Source organism: Scylla paramamosain, chromosome 12 (genome assembly GCF_035594125.1).
Source record: "Scylla paramamosain isolate STU-SP2022 chromosome 12, ASM3559412v1, whole genome shotgun sequence".
Taxonomy (NCBI): Eukaryota; Metazoa; Arthropoda; class Malacostraca; order Decapoda; family Portunidae; genus Scylla; species Scylla paramamosain.
The window spans coordinates 22,183,637-22,206,988 of record NC_087162.1 but is presented as its reverse complement, the minus strand read 5'-3'; the positions used below and the strand labels follow the sequence as shown (position 1 = coordinate 22,206,988).

Below are 23,352 nucleotides of genomic sequence, written 5' to 3'. Positions count from 1 at the left end.
ACTATGGGAATGAATAGATAGATGAAGTAAAAATAAATAGAAAATATTAAATTGCTGCTTTAAGAATATCAAATTAATTTATTTAGCTTGTTTTTTATCTTTTATTTATTTATTTTTTTTGATAGTTTCATTCCATCATGTTTACATGTTTATGCAGTATACTTTCAAGATAGCATCAAAGAAAATAAAGAATATGGAAAAAAATTGCAAAATAAAACCAAATATTAAAACACTAGTGGTCTCATCTGATGCTTTCTTTGTGGTTGTGTGGAAAGTTAACTACCATTGCTATAGGAGTTCCCGTCCACCAACCTCCACTAAACTCATCCCTCATGATCTGGTGTTGTGATTGGAGCACTTCATGGGGAGATGAGATGAGGTGGTGAGTTTTACTAGAATGATCTGGAATTGAATGACAGCTGAAGGAGATGAATGGAGAAAACAGAGAGAGGCTTTTTAGCCCTGCAGTGCATTTAGGAATTGAACACTCTAATAATAATGGAGGTGATGATGATGAGCAGGTACAGCTATCGATGTAATATATCAGGTTTTTGAAGCTGTGTGAATGTAGCACGTTTTAAACAGCTGGTGTAGATGAAAGATAAGAGGAGGTTACCAGTGTGTGTTTGCCTAGTTGTATTTACCCAGTTGTAAAGTACAGGATGTGAGCTAAATTCTCGTGGTCCTTTACGCTATACCAATATTTATCCAGTTTTTCCTTCAGTCGGTGCTCACTTGTGGCCTACCCCATGTGTACCGGTGCTCATGGCTTTGTCACTTCAGGTCCCCGTGGTCAGGGAGGTATGGAGAGGTACTCGCCATATGTTGTGTGCTGATATTTGTGTTTGGTGGAGGAGGAGGTATTTCAGTAAGGAAAGTAGTAAAGTGATAGTAGTGGTGTAGTATGGCTAGATAATTAAGTTTTATTTTATTTACTTATTTTACTACTACTACTACTACTACTACTACTACTACTGCAATTATTATTCTGTTTGTGTGAGTTATGCATTATACAACACACACACACACACACACACACACACACACACACACACACACACACACACACACACACACACACACACACACACACACACACACACACACACACACACACACGTCACAGAGAGCGACCTGGTGGCAGTGGCGGGGAAGAGAGACAGGAGGATAGAGGAGGTGCCCATTTCTGTCTATTTGTCTCATCTATTTACATCCTTACTCTGACTTTTGTTGTCTTATTCAGCTCATTCTTTCTGACTTTCTTCCCTTCTTTCTTTGCCTCCTCTTTTTTTCCACATGCTTTAGTCTCTATATATAAACTGACAAGACGTATTTCTTTTATTTAGGAATCGGCATCAGTCTTGTGATATTTTATGCTGTCATGTTATAATTCACATGTTTAGTTCGTTATTTAGTTTCTTGCATTATTTAGCGTTACCGTCATGCACGCTTACGAAACTTTTCCTGCGCGTGTCACATATTACATGGTCGGGAAAGCGTGTGGGGTGTCACGGGGGTGTTGGGTGATCGCGACAGGCGGTGAGGGTAATTGATGCTAAGTGGGGTGGAGAGGGGTGTTGGGGGTGGGGGAGGGGCAGGGGGCGAGGCACGTGGAGCTGTAAACTGGTGTGTTTTGGGAAGGGTGTCTTGGGGTCGTGAGGGAGAGAGAGTGCTGCCGAGTGGGAGGTGGGAGGGGGCGTGGTTGCTGTAAGATTGACAGGGACTTGGGTAAAGATGAGAATAGGGAGCGGTTAGAACTAGTCCTGGATGGGGCTGGGATGTGTGTGTGTGTGTGTGTGTGTGTGTGTGTGTGTGTGTGTGTGCTGGGGGGTGTGAGGGGAGGGAAGGGTGCACACAAGTCAGCTGGTCAGGGCACTAATGCGGGGGTGGTGCGTGGGGGGATGAGGGAAAGGAGGCGGGCACGAGTCCGCTGCAGTGCGGTGGACGTAATATAACAACCCTAAATTACTGGAGTCTCAGCCAATGAAAGTGCAGCAGGGTGGTGGTAAGGATTAGGGAATTTAACGCTTATCTTCCTGCAGTGGCTATAGTATGCATAGACACCGTCACTGTCACTTCATAGGAGATGCGACCGTGCCCCTCAGGCAGGCAACAGGACGTGACAGGCTTCCTGCTTGCCCCAGTAGAAGGAAGAGTAGTGTTGTGGGATCCGCGCTGTTCAGTGCACAAAGTTAAGATTCCCAGAAGAAAATTAAATAAAAGAAAAAGATGTAAAAAACGATCACCAGCAACATAACAGCTGCAAATCCTTGGAGGAACCAGTTATTTGGTGCATAGAACACACCTGCACCCAGTCCTCGAGGACCACCACTCTGCAGCCTCTGATGGGCCTCAGCGGTAAAATTAATTTGGTTAGGTGTCACTCAACCCAGGTGCCTGGGCTGAGTGCCGGTCCGCCCATGATATGGAGTGAGGCTTGTCTTGCTGACCACTGCTGTGGTGGCAGATTTTGACCATGAAGTGCTGGTGACAGGAGATATCTGTGGCACCAGTGGTGGTGGTGATAACGGTAGCAGCAAGGGGTGGCCGTAGTGGTAGCAGGAGGCATGTGTAGCATCAGTTGTGGTGGTGGGGGCGGAGGCGGAGGGCAGCCGTAGCTGTAGCTGTGGGTCGGGGCCCGGAGGGAGCTTGCAGCCAGCCTGGCTCAGTAGGCGTTGGGAGAGGGGAGGGACGGGACGCGGCACTCGCTCGCCAACGCTCGCTGCGGCGCACCTCGGCAGTCACGGTGGCGGCGCCACTGGTGTCGGCCACCACTGAAGTAGCTCAGTGTTTTCAAGCTCCTGTGTTTTTCTCGCGGGCCTGAACCCCGCAGCTACCGTGGTGGTGGCGTGCGTGGACACAGGGCATGCAGCACTGCGCGTTCCTCGGGCATGCTGGGGGGTGATTGACCCCCGCCATGGTGGCAGAGCCCTCTCAAGATGAGGTGGAGCCTCACACCTCCAACGACGACCTACAGAACGACCAGCCACCCCTCGGGGCAGCTGGCGGCACGGACCTGGGCGTGGCCAGCAATGGTCGCCACGGCACATCGGCGTTATCGTCGTCCCCTGAGGCGACCGGCGGTCCAAGGTCCGAGAGTGGCGGTCATCTTGTCGCGCTCGTGGACAGTAGCGAGAAGGGACCCATGGGGATGGAGGAGGGCTGCCCTCCCGGCGGGGCTTCGCTGCCTCAGATGACGGGCGCCGCTTCGTCTCCCCCGCGGCACGTACGCCCGGCCCGCGTCACTCACCCTCACCGCCAAGAAATTTGCTCAACAGTCTGCAGCAGAAGCAGAAGCAGTAGCAGAAGCAGCGTTAGAAGCGACAGAAGCAGTAGCAGTCACATTGACAGCAGGCGGGATGAAAAAGATCAGGGCGAAGTGTCGGAGTATGCTAGTGATGGAGAGGAAGGCGAGGGAAAGGCCTGGGGTGTGGGTGTCCCTCTTCCTGACCTGAGTGAATACGAGCGAGTGTGGGAGGCGGCCCCGGAGGTGATAATAAGGCCGGCGAGCTTAGCCTCCTCTGAGACACTCACCCCAGACTCCCCTAGCCCCAGCCTCTCCTCGGCCCTCCGCCAACCAAGTGCCTTCTCGGAGACTCAGGAGAACCTCCGGCAGGGGGACGACCCGGGAGCGGCAGTGGGCGCGGTGGGAGGGGGTGGGCGGGCATGTGGGTGTGGGGTGCAGGTGGGCGGCTTGGAGGAGGCTAGTGCCCGGTGTCCGGCCTGTCCCCCGCCCGCCCCGGTGTACGTAAGTGAGCAGTTCCCCTCCACTGATCCACTGGAGGAGTGCGTGGACGGCTCCGGCCACACGCTTCATGTGGACTTGAGCACGGGCGCGGTGCAGCTCCACCTGCACCTGAGGGATGCCAATAAGTTGTCCCCCGTCGCCCCAGCTGACCCCGCCAAGTGCCTGGCTGACCCCCTGCTCCCGCCCGCGCCCGCGCCTGCTACTAGCTCCCAGCCGGATCCAGCTCCGCCTCCTGCATCAACCATATCCTTCGTGAGTATTCGTTGTCTTGAGTGTTATTGTTTTGCGCTGGCAGCGGGTGGAACAGCAACCCAGGCAGCTGGCTGGAGCAGTGGCGCCGCCCACTCGGGCTGAGGGTACTGCCGATCTCAGCCCGTTTAAAGCTGCTCTGCTCCTGCGTCTCCTCCTAGCTAAGGAATCGCTGACCCAAGAGGAAAGGATATTCCTTGTTTAAGGCACGCTGTTGGATGTTGCCGCCCAAGAGCAGTAAAAAGGGGAGAAATAAAGCTGGAAGGGTTATGGCCACTAGGTCTTTTTGGCGACTTGTCAAGACGGTGCCATGAAGGCTGGTAGTCTGTGTTGCTGTTATCAACAAAAAAACAATGACTTCTGTGCATGATAGGGGAAGGGGAAGGTGGTGGGGTGAGGGTATGATGAGGGACACAGCACACACCAGCACACCTGACGGGATTCAGGACTGGGCCGGTAAGGCACTCGCGGGAGAGGACTTGTGTTTACTTCGCCGCCAGTGACGTCAGCTGTTATTGAACCTGTGTTTAGTGGGGCGGCGAGGCTCGCCCGCACGCATTCTGCCCCCCTCTTGCTGCCTCCTCTCCTGACGACGATGGTGATGGTACTAACTGGAGTATGGTGTTACTGCTGCTGTTTTCTTCCCCCCTACACTACCCCAGCTCGCCCCCTGCAGGGACAGAAAGGAAGTAGTGGTGGTGTTTGAGGAAGCAGCGGCAAACCAGTGTTATCAGGCGGGGAAAGTCTGCACAGTTACAGTGTACATTATCGTTGCCCGTGCCTCTTTTCTTCCCCCCTCCCCATTCTCTCTCTCTCTCTCTCTCTCTCTCTCTCTCTCTCTCTCTCTCTCTCTCTCTCTCTCTCTCTCTCTCTCTCTCTCTCTCTCTCTCTCTTTCTTTCTTTCTTTCTTTCTTTCTCTCTCTCTCTCTCTCTCTCTCTCTCTCTCTCTCTCTCTCTCTCTCTCTCTCTCTCTCTCTCTCTCTCTCTCTCTCTCTCTCTCTCTCTCTCTCTCTCTCTCTCTCTCTCTCTCTCTCTCTCTCTCTCTCTCTCTCTCTCTCTCTCTCTCTCTCTCTCTCTCTCTCTCTCTCTCTCTCTCTCTTGCGTCACCAGCACCCACCTCTGCCGCCATCACCACCGCCACCCTCGCCGCCACAGCCGCCGCTGCCCCTTCAGGAGTGGTGTGCTGGAGTTTTTGGAGTGGGAGAAGAGGGAAGTAGTGGAGATGTGACCTAGTTTGAGCACAGAAGGGAGGAAGGCGGGAGGGAGGGAAGGCTCTGACAGTAGGCGTCGGGAGAGGAGGAGGAGGAGCAGCAGGAGGACAGTGGTAGGATATTGAGCTGCTCCCCGAAAAGCAACCTTCCCTTCCCTTTTCCAGGAGTCACTGCCGCCACCGCTGCCTCTATTATCCTCCCACGTAATGTGTACCTGCTCGTGTAAAGCTCACCTGTGCTCCTCGGGGACCTGGTGACGTGCTATCAGCGGCCGGGTGATTAAGTGGGTGGTGCCATGGTGATTGGAGTGCAGGCTTGACCTCGCCATTGCCCCCCACACTCCCAACCACGCCTGCTCCTTTTCCTTTTCTTTCCTTTTTTATGTCATCATCATCATCATCATTATCTTTCTTGTTCTTGTTCTTGTTCTTCTTGTTCTTGTTTTTGTCCTGCTATTGTTCTGCTTTTCTTCTTGTTCTTGTTCTCCTCCTCCTCCTCTTCCTCTTCCTCTTCCTCTTCCTCCTCCTCCTCCTCCATTTTCCGCCTTCACAATTGTCACAATCCGTTGATTGCGTTGAAGTTCATCTCATGAACGCATTATCTCTTGCTTCTCTTCTTTCCCCTCCCTTCATGATTGCCACCACTGTAAACGTCACCACCACCACCACCACCACCACTACCACTACCACTACTACCACTACCACCTCAAGCACCACCACCACCGCCGCCACCTCAAGCACCACCACCACCACCACCACCACTCTACCACAACCACCATTTCCACCGCCACCACCTCCTCCTCCTCCACCTTCACTGCCGCCATCTCTTCCACCACCACCACAACCACCATTACCTCCTTCTCCTCCTCCTCCTGCACTACCACCACCTCAGCCACCAGCACCACCATCTCCTCCTCCTCCTCCTCCTCCTCCTCCTTTGCTGTCCTCATAGTCATTCCAGAAATGTCATTAAAGTTCCCAGGACCAGTCCTTTCCGCCTCGCCTTCCTCTCTCGCGCGTTGCCGAAAAATGACGGCCCGAAACTTCACTAGCAGCGGCAGCATATTTTTAGTTAGTATTGTGGTGGTTGGCGGGGCGGGGCGGGCTGGGTGGTGTTGGGGTTGGGTAAGGAGGGGGAAGGGGGCCGGGTGCCGCAAGTTACCTCGCACCTAACACGAAGAGCCCGTGGGACCTGCGGCTTGCGTGAGTGTCATAGGTAAGCCCGGGTCGGGGACCTGAGTGATCGAGGGTTAAGGGAGACAGACAGAGCGACGCGTGTCTAGAACGGCATTGATTTGTACCCGCAATGCAGCCGCGGCGGCAACCGAGGAAAAGGTGCCGAACGTGCTGGTGCTGCCCTCGAAGTGGCTGGTGGTCACGTGGTGTTTCGTCAGGAGAGAGAGAGAGAGAGAGAGAGAGAGAGAGAGAGAGAGAGAGAGAGAGAGAGAGAGAGAGAGAGAGAGAGAGAGAGAGAGAGAGAGAGAGAGAGAGTGTGTGTGTGTGTGTGTGTGTGTGTGTGTGTGTGTGTGTGTGTGTGTGTGTGTGTGTGTGTGTGTGTGTGTGTGTGTGTGTGTGTGTGTGTGTGTGTGTGGAAATCAGTCCTCGCCGCCAGGAGGAACGAGTGTTCTGAGCTTGGGGTAAAAGTGCCGCCTCTGCAGCATCGGTTGAGGGTGACACATAGGGCACAGGTCATGGCCGAGGAGCGCCGCGCGGCACGCACACACACACACACACACACACACACACACACACACACACACACACACACACACACACACACACACACACACACACACACACACACACACACACACACACACACACACCCGACTCATGCTTGCTTATGTCACCCTTGTTGCTGCCCGGCCTAAACACTGGCACGCTTACATCCTGGCACTGGACACACACACACACACACACACACACACGTGCAAAGGTGTGAGGGAACCTTTAAACGACCTGTAAGCCTGTAAGAGTACGTTAGCTTGAAGACTGGTGGTGGTGGGAAAGAGCATTAGGGAGGGGAGGGAGATGGCGAATCCGAGGCTGCTGGTGCCAATCGTTCAATTATTTGCTTCTCCTCCGACCTTGGCATGTACTGGACTTGCCGTTTGGGTGGCCTGCTTCCTCCTCATAGCACCGGGAGCAAGAACAAGAGGAGAATGAGAGGAGGAGGAGGAGGAGGAAGAGGAAGAGGAAGAGGAAGAGGAAGCACACCTCCCCCTCCTCCCACCTTTCAGCCATGCACGCTCGCCTCTAGAGACCATCCAGAGTGCTGCGTCTAGCACGATATGGCTGAGTAACTAAATCTCATCCTTGCTAAGTCACGGCTCCCGATTTCCCTGGAGGGTTTGCACCAGCCTGGCCGTCACTTCCTCCACCTCCTCGGCGCCGCTCAGCAGGGAGGCAGGCGGCCCTACCCTCGTCCTGGTGCCCTTGATAGTCCGTCCTGGACCCAGATCGATATATGCGGAACGTTGCCTGGAAGGAGGGGGATGCCGGGAGGGAGGTGGTGGGAAGCGCGCCCCGGTCCGAGGGAGGTAGGGAGGGGGACGAGTGTAGGGAGGGTCGGGAAGGGACGAGTGGGGGATGGGGGTCAAGGACGAGGACTTCATTGCTAGCACGGAGACTCGTCTTGCGTGAGAGAGAGAGAGAGAGAGAGAGAGAGAGAGAGAGAGAGAGAGAGAGAGAGAGAGAGAGAGAGAGAGAGAGAGAGAGAGAGAGAGTGTTTGATGAGTGACATTGATTCAAGAGGCATACTCGTGACAACCGCAGCTATGCCATTGAGGAACACTAGACAGAGGCAGCCATCTAGCTCACTGTGGCCAAGTGTGTTCATTATTAGTACTCGGCATCACCAAAAGTAAGTGCAGGGTGGTACTGCTGATTCACTTGTGTGCTGACATTGGCATTGAATACTATCCTGTGTGTGTGTGTGTGTGTGTGTGTGTGTGTGTGTGTGTGTGTGTGTGTGTGTGTGTGTGTGTGTGTGTGTGTGTGTGTGTGTGTTTTGCCAGACTGCAGCACGAGGGAGGTGCTGAGGGTTGGGGTTGGGGGATTTGGGGTTTGGGGGGGTCAGGGAAGGTGACAGCAGCAGCAGCAGCAGTCTTTCCCTAAACTGGCTGATTGAGGGAGATTGTGGTGTGTGTGTGTGTGTGTGTGTGTGTGTGTGTGTGTGTGTGTGTGTGTGTGTGTGTGTGTGTGTGTTCATCCTCTCACATATCGACGTTTGTTTACTTATACTTATAAATGCATATTTGTCACTTCTATTTTGCTTATTCACTGTGTGTGTGTGTGTGTGTGTGTGTGTGTGTGTGTGTGTGTGTGTGTGTGTGTGTGTGTGTGTGTGTGTGTGTGTGTGTGTGTGTGTGTGAGTGAGTGAGAGATATCTAATTTATCAGTGTGTTTGTATAGATTTATAGGAGCAAATTTGTCGTCTGTTTGGCTTGCTTAGTGTGTGTGTGTGTGTGTGTGTGTGTGTGTGTGTGTGTGTGTGTGTGTGTGTGTGTGTGTGTGTGTGTGTGTGTGTGTGTGTGTGTGTGCGTGCGTGCGTGCGTGCACGTCTGCGTGGTGCAGGTGCACTAGGGAGAGCTGTTGAGTATTTACCTAAGATTCATGAATGTAAATAAACAACTTTTTATATATTTTCCTCGGGTGTGTGTGTGTGTGTGTGTGTGTGTGGGGGGGGGGGAGGGGGGAGGGTGTATAGCACTAGCAGTGAGTGCACGTGCAAGGAGGAAAGGGTGGAGATGTAAGGTATTTGGCTGAGGTTCACCTGTTGCTTGTGTCGTTCCCCAACACCTTGCCCCTCTTAGTCTCTTTGTAGTACACTTATCGCGAACCCCAAGACACATTCTAGCACACCTTGGAGGGCGAGGCTGGGGAGGAGCACGAGGAGCACACGGGAGAAGGAGTGGCGGAGGCTGAAAGACGTTTTGGTTGCCAGCTCACGTTAGCACAAGCATTAATTTATACAAACACACAAAGAAATATAATACTTTTACGTGTATTGAATGTCTACACGTGTAAGCAGTTAAGACTAGTATAGACAGCGTGAGACTGGGCATATCCAAGGACCTTCAGTGTGGAGGAAACGGAACCTGAGTGTTTTGAGAGAGGGCAAGTTTATCCTACAACACAAGTGCTCGTCTATATAAAGCTGGCGATACGTTGAGTTATTCCTTGATTCTTTACCTCTTAAGTGCTATCTGTGGTCGTTCTTAAAAAAAAAAAAAACTGTTAGCATGGATATTAGAAAAAAAATAGTAACTTTTCTCTCTTCTGGGCTGGAAAACTACTGAAAGAAACCTAAAAAAGTTGTAGGTGAATATGGGAAAAAAAAATCATGCAGCAGTGAAGGGTTACATGAAGCACACCCAACGAAATAATAATAATGAATAAATAAAGTGTCTAAAGAGTTGTTATTGAATACGGAGGAAAAAAAAGTTTTTTTCAGTGAAGGGGTTAAGTGCAAGTACATCCAATATGCTTGTTACTGGGCGTGCAGGGGAATCGAAACACAATCACATTTGCTTAGTAATGCACCTCAGTACACGACTAAAGGTTATTGTTGCCATCCATACATTGAAAGCAGTCACAGGGCACAGGTGATCATTCAGTCTCACCTCAGCTCAGGGACTTCAGTATTCCGTGTTGAAAGCAGCTGAAGGTTATTAATATACATTCAGTACTGGGTGAAGTGTCATCGCTGAGTCCTCTCCCTGCGATACAGAACAATTTACAGCACCAGAAGTAATGCATTAAATCTTTTAAAGTATCTACAAGAAGCTAAGGGATTAAAAAGAATAGTTTACAATTCCTACCCGGTTTGAAGGTTGGAGGTGTCTCAGAGTGGTCAGTAATTAAGGAGATGTACCAAACAGCAGCCAAAAGGGTTAAGACAGTGGAAGCACGTAGATACTGATTATGTCCAAGGTGAAATGAGTTCATGTAAAGATAGCCCAAGTCCTCGTCGCTATCTGTGTTGGAATCAGCCCAAGCACTTGTTTATTACTGAGTCTGATGTGAAGTAGCCACAGTAAGTTCATATAACGACAGCTCAAGTCCTCCCTGCCATCTTTGTTGAAATTAGTCCAAACACTTGAATACCATTGTGTCTGAGGTGAAGGAGCCACAACCAGGAGCCGTGTTGCTGTCTGTTTAGGGGCGGTTGAGGTATATAATATTGATTTAACCTTAGCTGCAGTACATCCAAACTTCTCGTTCCTGCGTGTTAAAGCCAATAAAAAAAAAAAAAACATGTATTTGTTCAGTATTAGATGAATTAATGCTACACAAACCTCTCTCTGTCCTGAAACTAAATTTGCAAGCCTTTCTGTAGTTATTTTTTTTTTTTTAGGAGCGGCATATTGGGCTCTCTCTCTCTCTCTCTCTCTCTCTCTCTCTCTCTCTCTCTCTCTCTCTCTCTCTCTCTCTCTCTCTCTCTCTCTCTCTCTCTCTCTCTCTCTCTCTCTCGTGCCCTTGGTCAGATCTGTTGGCATGTAAAAAATAAACTAAGAATCAAAATAGTGTAAGCATATATAGATATTCACAAGGTCACTGGGAAGAAAATAATGTGTAATGCTCTCGCTGGTGTACATTAAAAATCCCGCATAAGAATAAGCATCAACTCAATCCGAGGTGAAGGGAAGATATAAAAATAAAAAAAAATAAAAAAAAAAAAACAGCAGAGAATCAAAACAGTGTAAGTATACATAGATACTCACAAAGTTACGGGGAAAATCATGAAGTCCAATACCCTCGCTGATGTATATTTAAAACCGCGGAGATGAAGGAGAGATATCAAAGACCACAAGTATAGGACCAAAATCACCGAAGTGTACATAGATATTCACACACACACATACACACACACACACACACACGAGGAAAAAAATAATAATAATAATGTTTCATCTTTGCTGGTGTACATACTAAAAGAAGAAGAAAAGAAAACTGCAGAAGCCGAAGCATTAATTCATCCTGAGGTGGAGGGAAGATATCGACGACCCTCTCTGCTTCAGTGTGCAAAGGAGTGGAAGTGCCAGAGAGAGAGAGAGAAAGAGAGAGCGCTTTTCTTCCTTCCCGGGGTTAATATCCTGGTACCTTAACACTCCAGTCCACACGTGTATTATAAGGTACTTCTATTTCAGGCACGTATCACTCCATATAGGGGGAGAACCAGACCCAACCAGCACCTATTTACGTACTGGCGTCTCGTAATTCATTGACGGTCTCCTGTAGATGGGCACGTCAACTTCCCACGTCAGTCTCCTCGTTAGCTTCCTTCCTCATCCTTACTGGTTGCGGATCAAAGCGCCGTGTCTCCATTTTTCCTGAACCCCTTGGAAAATATTTGAGGAACTAAATTTACCCTCGTGATGAAAGCAGAAAATGTAAAGGCAGTCATAGTGGGAAGTAACACGCGAGAGAGAAAGAGAGAGAAAAAAGAAAAAAACTTGGGCTGTCATATTTCAGATTCTTTTCTTTTTTCTTTTTTCTATTTTTTTTTTTTTTCGGGAGAGACATGCGGTATTTTAATTTACCAGCGCTCGATTGCAGTCACGAAGATGTGTCAATATTCCGCGCGGCACTCAATAACACAAGGCATGGGGTGGGTGGGGAAGTGGAGGAAGAGAAGGAGAAGGAAGAGGAGGAGGAGCAGAAGGAGGAGGCATGACTTGAATTCGTACAGTCAGACCCTCCCACCCACTCGTGTGCTGGGAGTTCCGATGAAGGCAATGGTGAAGGTGACGATGGTGGTGGTGGTGATGGTGGTGGTGGTATCGCCCCCTCAGGGTTACCAGTGATTGTACAGCTGCGGGGAGAGCCAAGGGGAGTACGTGTTTAAAGCCTCTAGGCGGGGTTTTCAGGCTCCCTTACTTGCTCTTTTAGTTTGCAATAAGAGCAATAGGAGATTACGTGATCTTTCCCCCTGTGTGTGTGTGTGTGTGTGTGTGTGTGTGTGTGTGTGTGTGTGTGTGTGTGTGTGTGTGTGTGTGTGTGTGTGTCTTTGTGTTTGTGCGTGAGTGTGTAAGACAGGCGATGCTTGGCTGCAGGTGTATTGCATTCCTTACAGGTAAACACATGTATACCTCGTGAAATGTGCCATAATTGTTTCCACCCTCCCTCCTTTTCTTCCTCTCAGTTTCACCTCCCTTTACGAGTAAAACGCGCTACTTCCTTCCTCGCTCACCCGTCTCTCGGACATTCGGATTTACTCGTATTTTTTTCCTAGGCTGCAAAATTAGATTGTGTCGGTGGGAAGCGAGGCGGACCCGGATACTAGCTAGCTGTTGGTGGTGCTGCAGGTGGCGCTGTAGTAGGTGGATACACTTGGCAGGGTCTGGGTTGCTACGTGGCTCTGTGTGTGTGTGTGTGTGTGTGTGTGTGTGTGTGTGTGTGTGTGTGTGTGTGTGTGTGTGTGTGTGTGTGTGTGTGTAGCCTCCCACGCCTCCCACACCGGCACTTGAAAGATCCGCTGTGTTGTGGGTGACGGTGCCAACTCAGGGCATAGGGACAGAAGGGACTGAAAGTGGCACTCCCCTTCTGCTCTCTATCCATGGTGCCCGGTGCTTTCTACTCCCCTTACACACACACACACACACACACACACAAGGGTGCACACACACGCAAGGCTGGTATAAAGTTCAGTTGACGTTATCCAGGAGGGGATGAGTGGAACCGTGAGAAGGGAAACCCAGCTACTACACAAGCCTGGTTTCTGTCTGTTTTTAATCCTCCTCCTCCTCCTCCTCCTCCTCTAACCGTGACAATCCTCAGAAATCTGGTTCCTGTCGTACATTTTAGATTACACCTTCATGGCTAACTCCTCCTCCTCCTCCTCCTCCTCCTCCTCCTCCTCCTCCTCCTCCTCCTCCTCCTCCTCCTCCTCCTCCATCTCCACTTTCACCGCCACCTCTTCCTCCTCCTCCTCCTCCTCCTCAGCTGGCGCCATGAGAAGGAGGGCAAGAATCGAGGCTGAGTTTGGTGCATGACGTAACCGGTCCCGTCCAGTTACGGTCTCGTGATAGCAAGATGACGTCAGTTTTTAGAGAGGTGTTAATGAGCGGCGGCGGCGAGAGTGGTCATTGTCCTTCTTGCTATCACTGACCAGAGAGAGAGAGAGAGAGAGAGAGAGAGAGAGAGAGAGAGAGAGAGAGATTAGTAACACGAGACTTTCTTACTGTTCTTATCTTCTAAATCTTGGATCTTTGTTTTGAAAAGCGTTGTGGTTCTTACGGTTGCTTTTCTCCCAACATTAATGATACAGAATACTTATCAGACAACTGAAATCATGAAAACACTTTTAATAATCACTGCCACTAGAGTCTGTTCAGGGTATTCGAGATAAGACGCCAGTTTGTTCGAGATTGTGGAACTATTTTAAGGCGCAGGTCAAGGGAAATACATCTGCCATTGATTTGTTATGGTGGAGTTAAGTGTCTGCCACCACCACCACCACTTGTACCTGCAGTGTATTTCTAAGGTACAGTGCCGCGGTGGTGGTGGTGGTGGTGGAGAAGGTAAGAAGGAAGGAAGGAAGGAAGGACTGGAAGGAGTGAAGGTAATGGTAATAGCAACGGAATGGTATGGTATTGATGTGCCTTGTTCCCCCTCCTTTACCTCCCCCCACCCCTTTCCTTTCCCTCTAGCCTCCTGCTCCTGTTATTACTCCTAGTCCTGTCCACCGGCCCTCCCTTCCCCCCCCCCCCCTTGTAAGAAAATTCCGCGCCAAACCAGAATGCACAGAGGGACACGAAACATTCACCTGCAGTATGCCTTGGACGTTGTATGTTGTGCGGCATTTTTTTTTTTTTTTTTTTTTTTTTGTAAGAGGGGTGGGGAGGAGAGGGGAGGGGGAAGCGGATGACTAAGGATAACAACACGCCATGTCCTGACGGTCTTTCTCGCAACACACACACACACACACACACACACACACACACACACACACACACACACACACACACACACACACACACACACACACACACACACACACACACACACACACACACACGACCTTGTCCTTTTCTCCCACGCAACACAGCACGCAAGAGGACGAACGATTCTGTAGCTGATCGTTGAAGCTCCACAGCACACACACACACACACACACACACACACACACACACACACACACACACACACACACACACACACACACACACACACACACACACACACACACACACACACACTACTCATAGCTGTATTGGTCTTTAATTGTTGCTGTTAATGGCGGGGATTGTCTTGTTTTTTATCTTGTCCCTCGTATAGACATGGCTCCTCTTTGTGTTTCAGAGCTCCGGCATCGGGGAGGCGAGTGTGTATCATGCACTGGTGGTCATCTTCCTCGAGTTCTTCGCCTGGGGGCTCCTTACCTCCCCCATGATCACCGTGAGTATTGCAGCGTGTTCACCCATAGCGTACCGTGACACTTGCCTGTAACCCTTTCACTGCATTGGCATTTTTCATACAGGGACTGTCACGTGTAGGCCTGGTGTCTTCTTGCAGCTTCCCTTATTTTCTTGTATTTTTAATTCACAACACTATAAACATCCACACGAAGGAAAATTTATGATAAGAGTAGGTTTTCATTATGTAGCCTGTATAATGTTCAGAGGAAGGAGGCTGTTGAACAAAAGCTATTGTATCAGAGTAGTTTGGGAATAAAGATCCTTGAGTCATTAGCAGTGAATTGGTGCTAAACATGATTTTCTTTGGAACCATTTTCAAAGGCCACGGAGGTTAATCGGTTTCTCAAATTGATATTATCTCGCTGATGATGCAGTCTTTGTTGAACATGAAAAGTTCCTTGATGAATGTCACAATAACTGTCAAACTGTCACTAGAACCATAAAAATCACTTTGAATATCGCAGTGACGCCCGTATTCTTAAACTTTTGATTTATCTTATCTCGACTTCTTTCATCAGGCGCTTTCATGACTGTAGTGACATAATCTAACATGCATTCTGGACTATCAATACGAAAAAAAACATTAGAACCCAAGTACTCATTTCTGTGGTCTCTGAAAATAGTAGTGGCGAGAGAACAAAGCGTTTAAGAATACTGGCCTGACTTCCACACAAAAAGCTGAAGTATTTAAGAGTGAGGACCTGTGTGGCGCTGTGGTTTGTTCAGCATTAGTTAGTGACATAACCTTGCGGCTCCTCACCTCTGTGATCACATTAGGTATGATTTAGTTGGAGAATTGGATAGACGCTTAGGGGGAGATGAATAGATTGGTGTGCAGGTGACGAGCAAGGTGGATTGATCGATTATGATTGGCAAGATTGGAGGAATGAACTGACAAGACTAAGAAAATGGATGGATAAATAAAGGTATACGTTATGAGGATGACAGCTGTGTAGTAGAAGTAGATTAGGATGACAATAGATAAAGGAATAAGATGGGAGATGAATGGATGTAGATGACAACAAAGGAATAATAGTAAATAAACTGGGAAACAACAAAGAGAAGTAAGAGGAGAGGTGGGTACATGTAAATTGTTACCGATAAGAAAATTGTAGATTGAATGGGAAGAACATGGATGTGTAAGTAGGTAAGGAAATAGATCAATATATGCGAGTAAAGAGAGGATAAACGATAAAATTCAAAGGCAAATCGATCATATGGAGGAAAACAGCAATTCAGATTAGGAAGCACAGAATGAAAGACAAAAATATCACCATTGAGTTAAGGGACTGAAGAAGAAGGGGAGAGAGAGAGAGAGAGAGAGAGAGAGAGAGAGAGAGAGAGAGAGAGAGAGAGAGAGAGAGAGAGAGAGGAAAAGGATAGAGTTCGTAGACAGATCCAAACATCGACCCTGATATAACATGGAGGAAATAGCAACTCAAATTAAACACACAATGAAAGACTTGAATATCAACACTGAGTTACGAGACTAAACAGTTTACCTCATGGCTTTTTATTTGAACCTATTCCTGCATCACGGGATTGATTTCTGGATCGAGTGATGGATGAAACTCTCTCTCTCTCTCTCTCTCTCTCTCTCTCTCTCTCTCTCTCTCTCTCTCTCTCTCTCTCTCTCTCTCTCTCTCTCTCTCTCTCTCTCTCTCTCTCTCTCTCGTTATCAAGGGACTGTGAATCATGTAGCTACTCCTTCTGTAGAATCTTATTTACCGTTAAGATTAACTAATAGGTGATTGGGTGATGTCTGAATAGAAAAAAAATTAGGAAAGTTTGATCATAAGAATATAAAAAAATACGGGAAATTTTGAATATGAGAAAATAAGGCAAATTTGAATACAAAAATGTAAGGAAGTAAGGGAACTTCAAACTTGAGAAGGTAAGGGAAATTTGAACATGAAGTAAGGGAGTTTTGGATATTAAAACGTAAGAAAATAAATGGTTTGAATATGAGAAAATAAGGGAAGGTTGAACATAAGAACGAAAGAAAATAAGGAAGGTTGAACATTGTACATAAGAACATAAGGGAAGTTAGAACATTAAACATAAAAAAAAAAATCATAAAATAAGGGAAGCTAAAATAAATAAATAAATAAATAAAAAAAATTAGTCCCTTTTGTGTGTGTAGTGAGAGTACGTGAGGATCCGTGCAGCAGGACCGGATGAGGGTTATGTCGCGCCCCTCCATCAACCGTCACACCCTGATAAGATTGTTAGTGACTGCCTGGCTTAAGGCGAGCATTAACACTGTCTTGCTAATAGTACTAAGCAGCCTTGAGGGGAGGAGTTACCGTTGTTCTGGATGCACTTACCTGTGTGATTTGTTAATGATACAGGGTTACCCAAAATTCTGGACAAATCAGTAATATAACTTGTGTTTTTGTCTGCAGATTGAATATATGTTTGTCAAAAGAGGATCAGATTGACTCGGTATTATTCAGTGGTTGTGACGAATGAACATAAAAGCTGATATTAATAAAAAAAAATATTAATAACAAGACACGTACTACACTTTCCCTATGTACCCAGACTTTTGGGTCACCCTGTACTGTATGATGCTCCTGTGGTATGTAGTAGTCCACGCTTCTTCAGTAGACTTTAAAGGGCCTGAATAATTGCTGCAGTGAAATGTTTAACGTGACAATAGCGTCACGCTCTCAGTCAGTCAGTCATTACCCTAAAACGAAAAATAAATAAATGAAATAAGTAAATACTAAATAAGTAAAACAATAGTAAGTAAATAACTTTGAATCTGGTAGTATAAATAATGGAAGGAAATATGCTTTAAAATACTGCAGTTTTAAAGTCTAGCTGTGAAAAGATTAATTATATATATATATATATATATATATATATATATATATATATATATATATATATATATATATATATATATATATATATATATATATTTTTTTTTAAGTGTAAGTACGTATATGTAAATGAATTTCTCTCTCTCTCTCTCTCTCTCTCTCTCTCTCTCTCTCTCTCTCTCTCTCTCTCTCTCTCTCTCTCTCTCTCTCTCTCTCTCTCTCTCTCTCTCTCTCTCTCTCTCTCTCTCTCTCTCTCTCTCAGGTAATGAAATGCCGCAGCGTGTTGTGTTCCTGTATTGTATTGGTGTTTGTTGTGTTGCAGGTCCTGAACGATACTTTCCCGGACCACACCTTCCTCATGAATGGTCTCATCGTGGGGATCAAGGTGAGTTGCCGCGCCACGCCTCCTGCACCCTTCCTTCCTTCCTTCCTTCCTTTAACTTTCCTTTCGTTTCCTTTCCTTCCCTTCCCTTCCCTTCCCTTCCCTTCCCTTCCCTTCCCTCTCCTTCCCTTGTTTAATATCACCTTTATTTCGCACATTCCCTACCCATTTCTTCCTTTTTTTCCTTCCTGTCTTCCATATTACACTTCTTTCCTATTCTTTTCTATTCCTTTTTTCTCATTATTCCTTCCTCTATATCATCGCACTTCATATCTTCTTACATCCTTCCTCCCTTTTATAATATCAATTTTCTTCATCTTCTACATCCGTCTATCCTTCCTTCTTTCCTTCTCTCTCTGTTTTTTCCCTCGTCTTATCTATCTTTTTCATTCCTTCCATTTTTAACATTTTTTTCTTCTCATATTCTGTATCCTTCGTTTCTCTCCTGCTATGATTCTCTCTCTCTCTCTCTCTCTCTCTCTCTCTCTCTCTCTCTCTCTCTCTCTCTCTCTCTCTCTCTCTCTCTCTCTCTCTCTCTCTCTCTCTCTCTCTCTCTCTCTCTCTCTCTCTCTCTCTCTCTCTCTCTCTCTCTCTAATACCACATCTTTCCCGACAACCTTTACTTAAGTTTCTTTCCCTTCTTAAACATCACACAATTTTTTCCTGCATTCCTTACTTTTTCCTGTTTCCTCCCTTCATTTTTTTTCGTTCGCTTTTCTTTTTCTTTTCTTCCTTTTTTGGCATCTCGCGTTTCCTGATTGTAATTCTCTCTCTCTCTCTCTCTCTCTCTCTCTCTCTCTCTCTCTCTCTCTCTCTCTCTCTCTCTCTCTCTCTCTCTCTCTCTCTCTCTCTCTCTGTCACATCCTTTATCACCATTTCTAACTCGCTCCTTCCCCTTACTAAGTTTTCGACATAATAAATCCTTTATTCCCATTTTCCCCACAATTTTTCCCATTTTTCATCCTCCATGCCTTCGTGTCTACCCTTTTCAACTCTCCCCTTCATACGTCCCTCCTCTCCATTTCTTTCTCCCTACATTCCCTTCCTACCCTCACTTTTTTTTGTTTGTTTTGTTTGTCTTTGCACACTCGTCCTTTCCAACCAGCCATCCCCCTTATGGCACGGGCATTCCCTTCTCTATACCCGGAGGAAGTACGTATGCCTTGTGTATTTGTGTTTCGCCTGGTGTGTATGTGTGTTAGTGTGTGTTAGTGTGAGTTTCTGGCCTCGTGCGCTTAATAGTCTTACCCCCTTACCCTCTGTTCCCCCCTTTACCACCACTTTCCTCCCTCCCCTGCTCTCCCGCCACAGCCATCCCAGGGGAAGCCCAGCAGAAGGTAAAGGAATACAGCTTACACTGTGTTGCTGGCCCATTTTGATCGCTCGAGAATAGCAGCTTTAATGGGCAGAGGTGGTGGTGAAGGTGAGGGAAACGCTGCCCCGCCCCCTTCCTCTGTCCTCCCCAACTTCCCATCCCTCCCTCCCCGGCGGCGCAGTGTTGACGTAAGAGGGAGGGGAGAAAGAAAGGAAGGGAGGGGAAAGGGGAGTTGCTCGGGATGTGAAAATGGAGGAGAGAAGGAAAGGGGAGAGGAGGAATGTTTGGGGTGTAAAAAGGATGGAGATGAATGAAGGGAAAGATGAGTGGTCGTGACGCAATAAAGAGAAGGGAAGAGGAGGAAGGAAAAGGGGAGTGGTCGTGACGCAATAAAGAGGAGGGAAGGGAAGGAAAGGAAAAGTGAAGTGGTTAGGAGAAGAAGGGAGGTGCGAGGGAAGGACAAGGGGCTGTGGTTGAGACGTAAGAAAGAGGAGAGAAGGAAACTGGGAATGGGCGAGAACGTAGAAAGGGAGAGGAAAAAAGTGACAAAGATGTTATAAAGAAAGGGAAAAGAGAAGAATACGGGAGTGAGAGAGACATAAGAAAGAGGAGGAGAGTTAGGGAATTGAGAAGATGGTAAAGGAAAAGAAGGAAGGTAAGAACGAAATAAAGGAGGAGCCAAGTAAATTGAGGTAACGAGGAATGGAGTGGGCTGGGGTTATCAGGTCGCGGCGCTCGGGGATTACCACATCACTGTAGGAAAGCCATGATGGAGTGATGTGGGGGCGATGAGTTAGTCAGCAAGATGTTCGTCGTGGCCTCATCCATGTGCAGCGGATTGGTGAGTGAGCGATGGCGGTGATAAGGCGGGATTAGACTCCACTCGGCGGCAGGGGTTAGTGAAGGGAGGGATGAGCGCCAGGGAGAGGCAAAGCAAGGTGCACTGTATCCACGCTAGGTGTGTAGAACTAATGCGATACGTGATGGTGGTGGTAGTGGCGTGGCCATTACTATTAGTATTATTCGAGTTATTCAAGCAAGGTGCAACATAAGATGTGAATGTACATTATAATGATGATACCAATAGAAGCAGTTGTAGTTTTTGTTGTTTTTGTTGTTGTCGGAAATTATAATTTGTTTATATAATATATATATATATATATATATATATATATATATATATATATATATATATATATATATATATATATATATATATATATATATATATATAAAGAGAGAGAGAGAGAGAGAGAGAGAGAGAGAGAGAGAGAGAGAGAGAGAGAGAGAGAGAGAGAGAGAGAAATACGAAGATATCCTTAAAGGTAGGAACAAATAAAGTTAAAATATAGAATTCGTAGGTACCGTTCAAATGGCTGACGGCATGCAAGCGAACCTAAGTCGATCCAGGGTTCAGCTGGTTCACTCTTGCACGGCTACCCATCACCGCGACTCCTCCTCCTCCTGAAGTCTCTAGGTGTTCCTAGGGTCCGCTTCACAGATACCTAATTAATGTACGCATAATCTATACCGTACATAGTTTGCATTCAATACGAGTTGCCTAAAACCTCGTTCTTCTTTATAAAACAAGAGAACAAAAAGGATTTATTTTCTCCTTTCTGTAGTAATAAAAAAAGAAAAAAGAAAAACATTTCATTGCCTCAGTAGAAAAATTCGAAAATACCAAAGTAGCTCAGGCGGCCATCACAGGACTGAACATTAGTAGTATTTAGTACTTAAAGTTTCTCTAGTAGTCCACAAATTTTACTCCAAGTAGTAGTATTAAATCAAGATCCAGTATTCAGATTTAGATTTAGGAGTGTGATTAACATTTCATACATTCAAGATTTCCTGACAGTAGTAATAAGTGTAATGAATATAATAATGATAAAAAATAATAGTTGTATAATAGTAGTAGTAGGAGTAGTAGAGCTGTTGCCACCACCACCATTCCAGTGCCAGGCAACTCAAACAGTTGAACACTTAAAAAAAATCAGTGAACTTATGTTTAATAAGAGGAGAGAATTGTTGAAGGGATTGAAGTGTGTGTGGGCTGTGGGGTTAGGTGAGAGGGGTGTGGTAGCTTGCTGCATCTGTGCAAGCAACAGAACTCAGATAAAAAATATTCTTTTGTTGGAGGGAACAATGAATATTTGCAGTGGCAGATTGCTTATTGGTGATATCCTAATAATAGGCACCACTAGTGAACCCAAGGAAATCACTCCTTTTCTCTTTGTTTCTGAAGGGATGTTTTGCTTTCTCCTTAACTTGCTTTATGGGATTTTTTTATTAATCTGTGTGTTACCTTGAGTGAAGAAGAATACTCTGAATGGAGGTAATGTGATTTTTTAATATTACTTTTGTTCAATAAATAACTCTCTCTCTCTCTCTCTCTCTCTCTCTCTCTCTCTCTCTCTCTCTCTCTCTCTCTCTCTCTCTCTCTCTCTCTCTCTCTCTCTCTCTCTCTCTCTCTCTCTCTCTCTCTCTCTCTCTCTCTCTCTCTCTCTCTCTCTCTCTCTCTCTTTCTTTCCCCCCCCACATCCCCCCCTCACCACCTCATGTCTCCCCATCATTACTGTACATGTATATTGTTTTCCTTTGTCCATCTTCACCAATATGTGGCAGCATTATTGACTGGTATCCCTTGTCAGGGTCTGCTGTCGTTCCTGAGTGCTCCCCTCATTGGTGCACTCTCGGACCTGTGGGGTCGAAAGTTCTTCCTGTTTATCACCGTGTTCTTCACATGCCTTCCCATCCCCTTCATGAAGATCAACACCTGGTAAGTCACTCTGCTACAATCCACATGGAATGGAAAATTACTTGGCTATTCAATTTCGTATGATCTGTATTTAAAGGGGAAGGTATCAAGCTCTCCCTCAGCTGCTCTCGTCCTCTGCTTGCCTTCAGATATTCCTTCACTGGTTCTCTCTTTTTCTTTATGAAAATCAACATTTGGTAAGTCACTTGTCTTGAGAATCTCCACCTTGTATGTTCATTGTGGAGATGATAGTTCCTTCCTTCATTGCCAGTGATACTTCTTAGCATGTAAAGCCATCCATATTATTCATTGACTGCATTCAGTCTTGTGATCTTCAGTACATACATTTAATTTCTTATTCATTAGCTTAATGTTTCCACATATAGATTGTTAGTTTTATCTCCTTAAAGCATCACAACAAAGATGTTCTCATTGCATTTGCTCTTAATTACTTAGGAAACTAGAGATACTTATTACCTATATCATTATTGTGGTGAGTTACCAATTTCCTTCATAGATTTAGTTCCAGCCTTATGAAGTGTTAAATCATGCAGTTTTATAAGAAATCTTTGTTCCCCATACTCCTTGTTCTTCTGTATCACTCAGTTACTCATGTAGATAGTATTTTCATAGCTACATTATTAAGTAATATTTTCTTTTGTACAGATCATGGGAAAAATACAAAAAGGTTATATGTAAGTGTAGGATGTAAAGTCTTAAGACATGAAAGGCATAGATTGCAAGGATTAATGTAGCATACAAAATATTTATGGAAAAATAGATAAAGATAGGATTAAGAATGTGTTTTAAGTAGTAAGTTTTTGGTGAGGTGTGGACTGAAGATAAAGGAGAAAAACTGCAAAATCACTCTACATATTTACTTTTGTTTTGGAATGATGAATATATATATATATATATATATATATATATATATATATATATATATATATATATATATATATATATATATATATATATATATATATATATATATATATATATACTTCATTGTGTTTCTGATTTGCAGACCTAGATTGAAATTGTTTTTGCAATTGATCCACATTGACCTTTGCTTTGCTGATGTTTTCTGTTTTATTTTTCTCCATTTTAAGTACTTGGTATTATTATATCAGGGTACATAATTGTGTGAATTATGTTTATATAATCTTCCCATTACAGTTTTTTAGGTTTTCATGTTGTATAGAAGACTGAAACTTTATTTAATTTCAGGTGGTACTTTGCCCTGATCAGCATGTCCGGTGTGTTTGCCGTCACCTTCAGCATTGTGTTTGCATATGTCGCTGATGTCACAGATGAATCAGAGCGCAGCAGTGCCTATGGGCTGGTTTCTGCCACATTTGCTGCTAGCTTGGTCACTTCCCCTGCACTGGGAGCTTACTTGGGAAAAGTATGGAGCTGATTCCTTTCTGTTGCTTCAAG

At 46.1% G+C, this 23,352-nt stretch overlaps 1 protein-coding gene across 1 annotated transcript in view; it reads left to right on the top strand.

Annotated features, from left to right (window-relative positions):
- The first annotated feature begins 2,477 nt into the window (after nt 1-2,477).
- LOC135105884 (hippocampus abundant transcript 1 protein-like) overlaps nt 2,478-23,352 on the top strand; it is a 37,530-nt gene continuing 16,655 nt past the window's right edge. Inside the window, exons 1-5 of the mRNA XM_064014528.1 lie at nt 2,478-4,000; nt 14,514-14,609; nt 17,780-17,842; nt 21,806-21,933; nt 23,143-23,320. Coding sequence (XP_063870598.1) covers nt 2,918-4,000; nt 14,514-14,609; nt 17,780-17,842; nt 21,806-21,933; nt 23,143-23,320 — 1,548 coding nt within the window. The 5' untranslated portion in view covers nt 2,478-2,917. The remainder of the gene's footprint in view (nt 4,001-14,513; nt 14,610-17,779; nt 17,843-21,805; nt 21,934-23,142; nt 23,321-23,352) is intronic.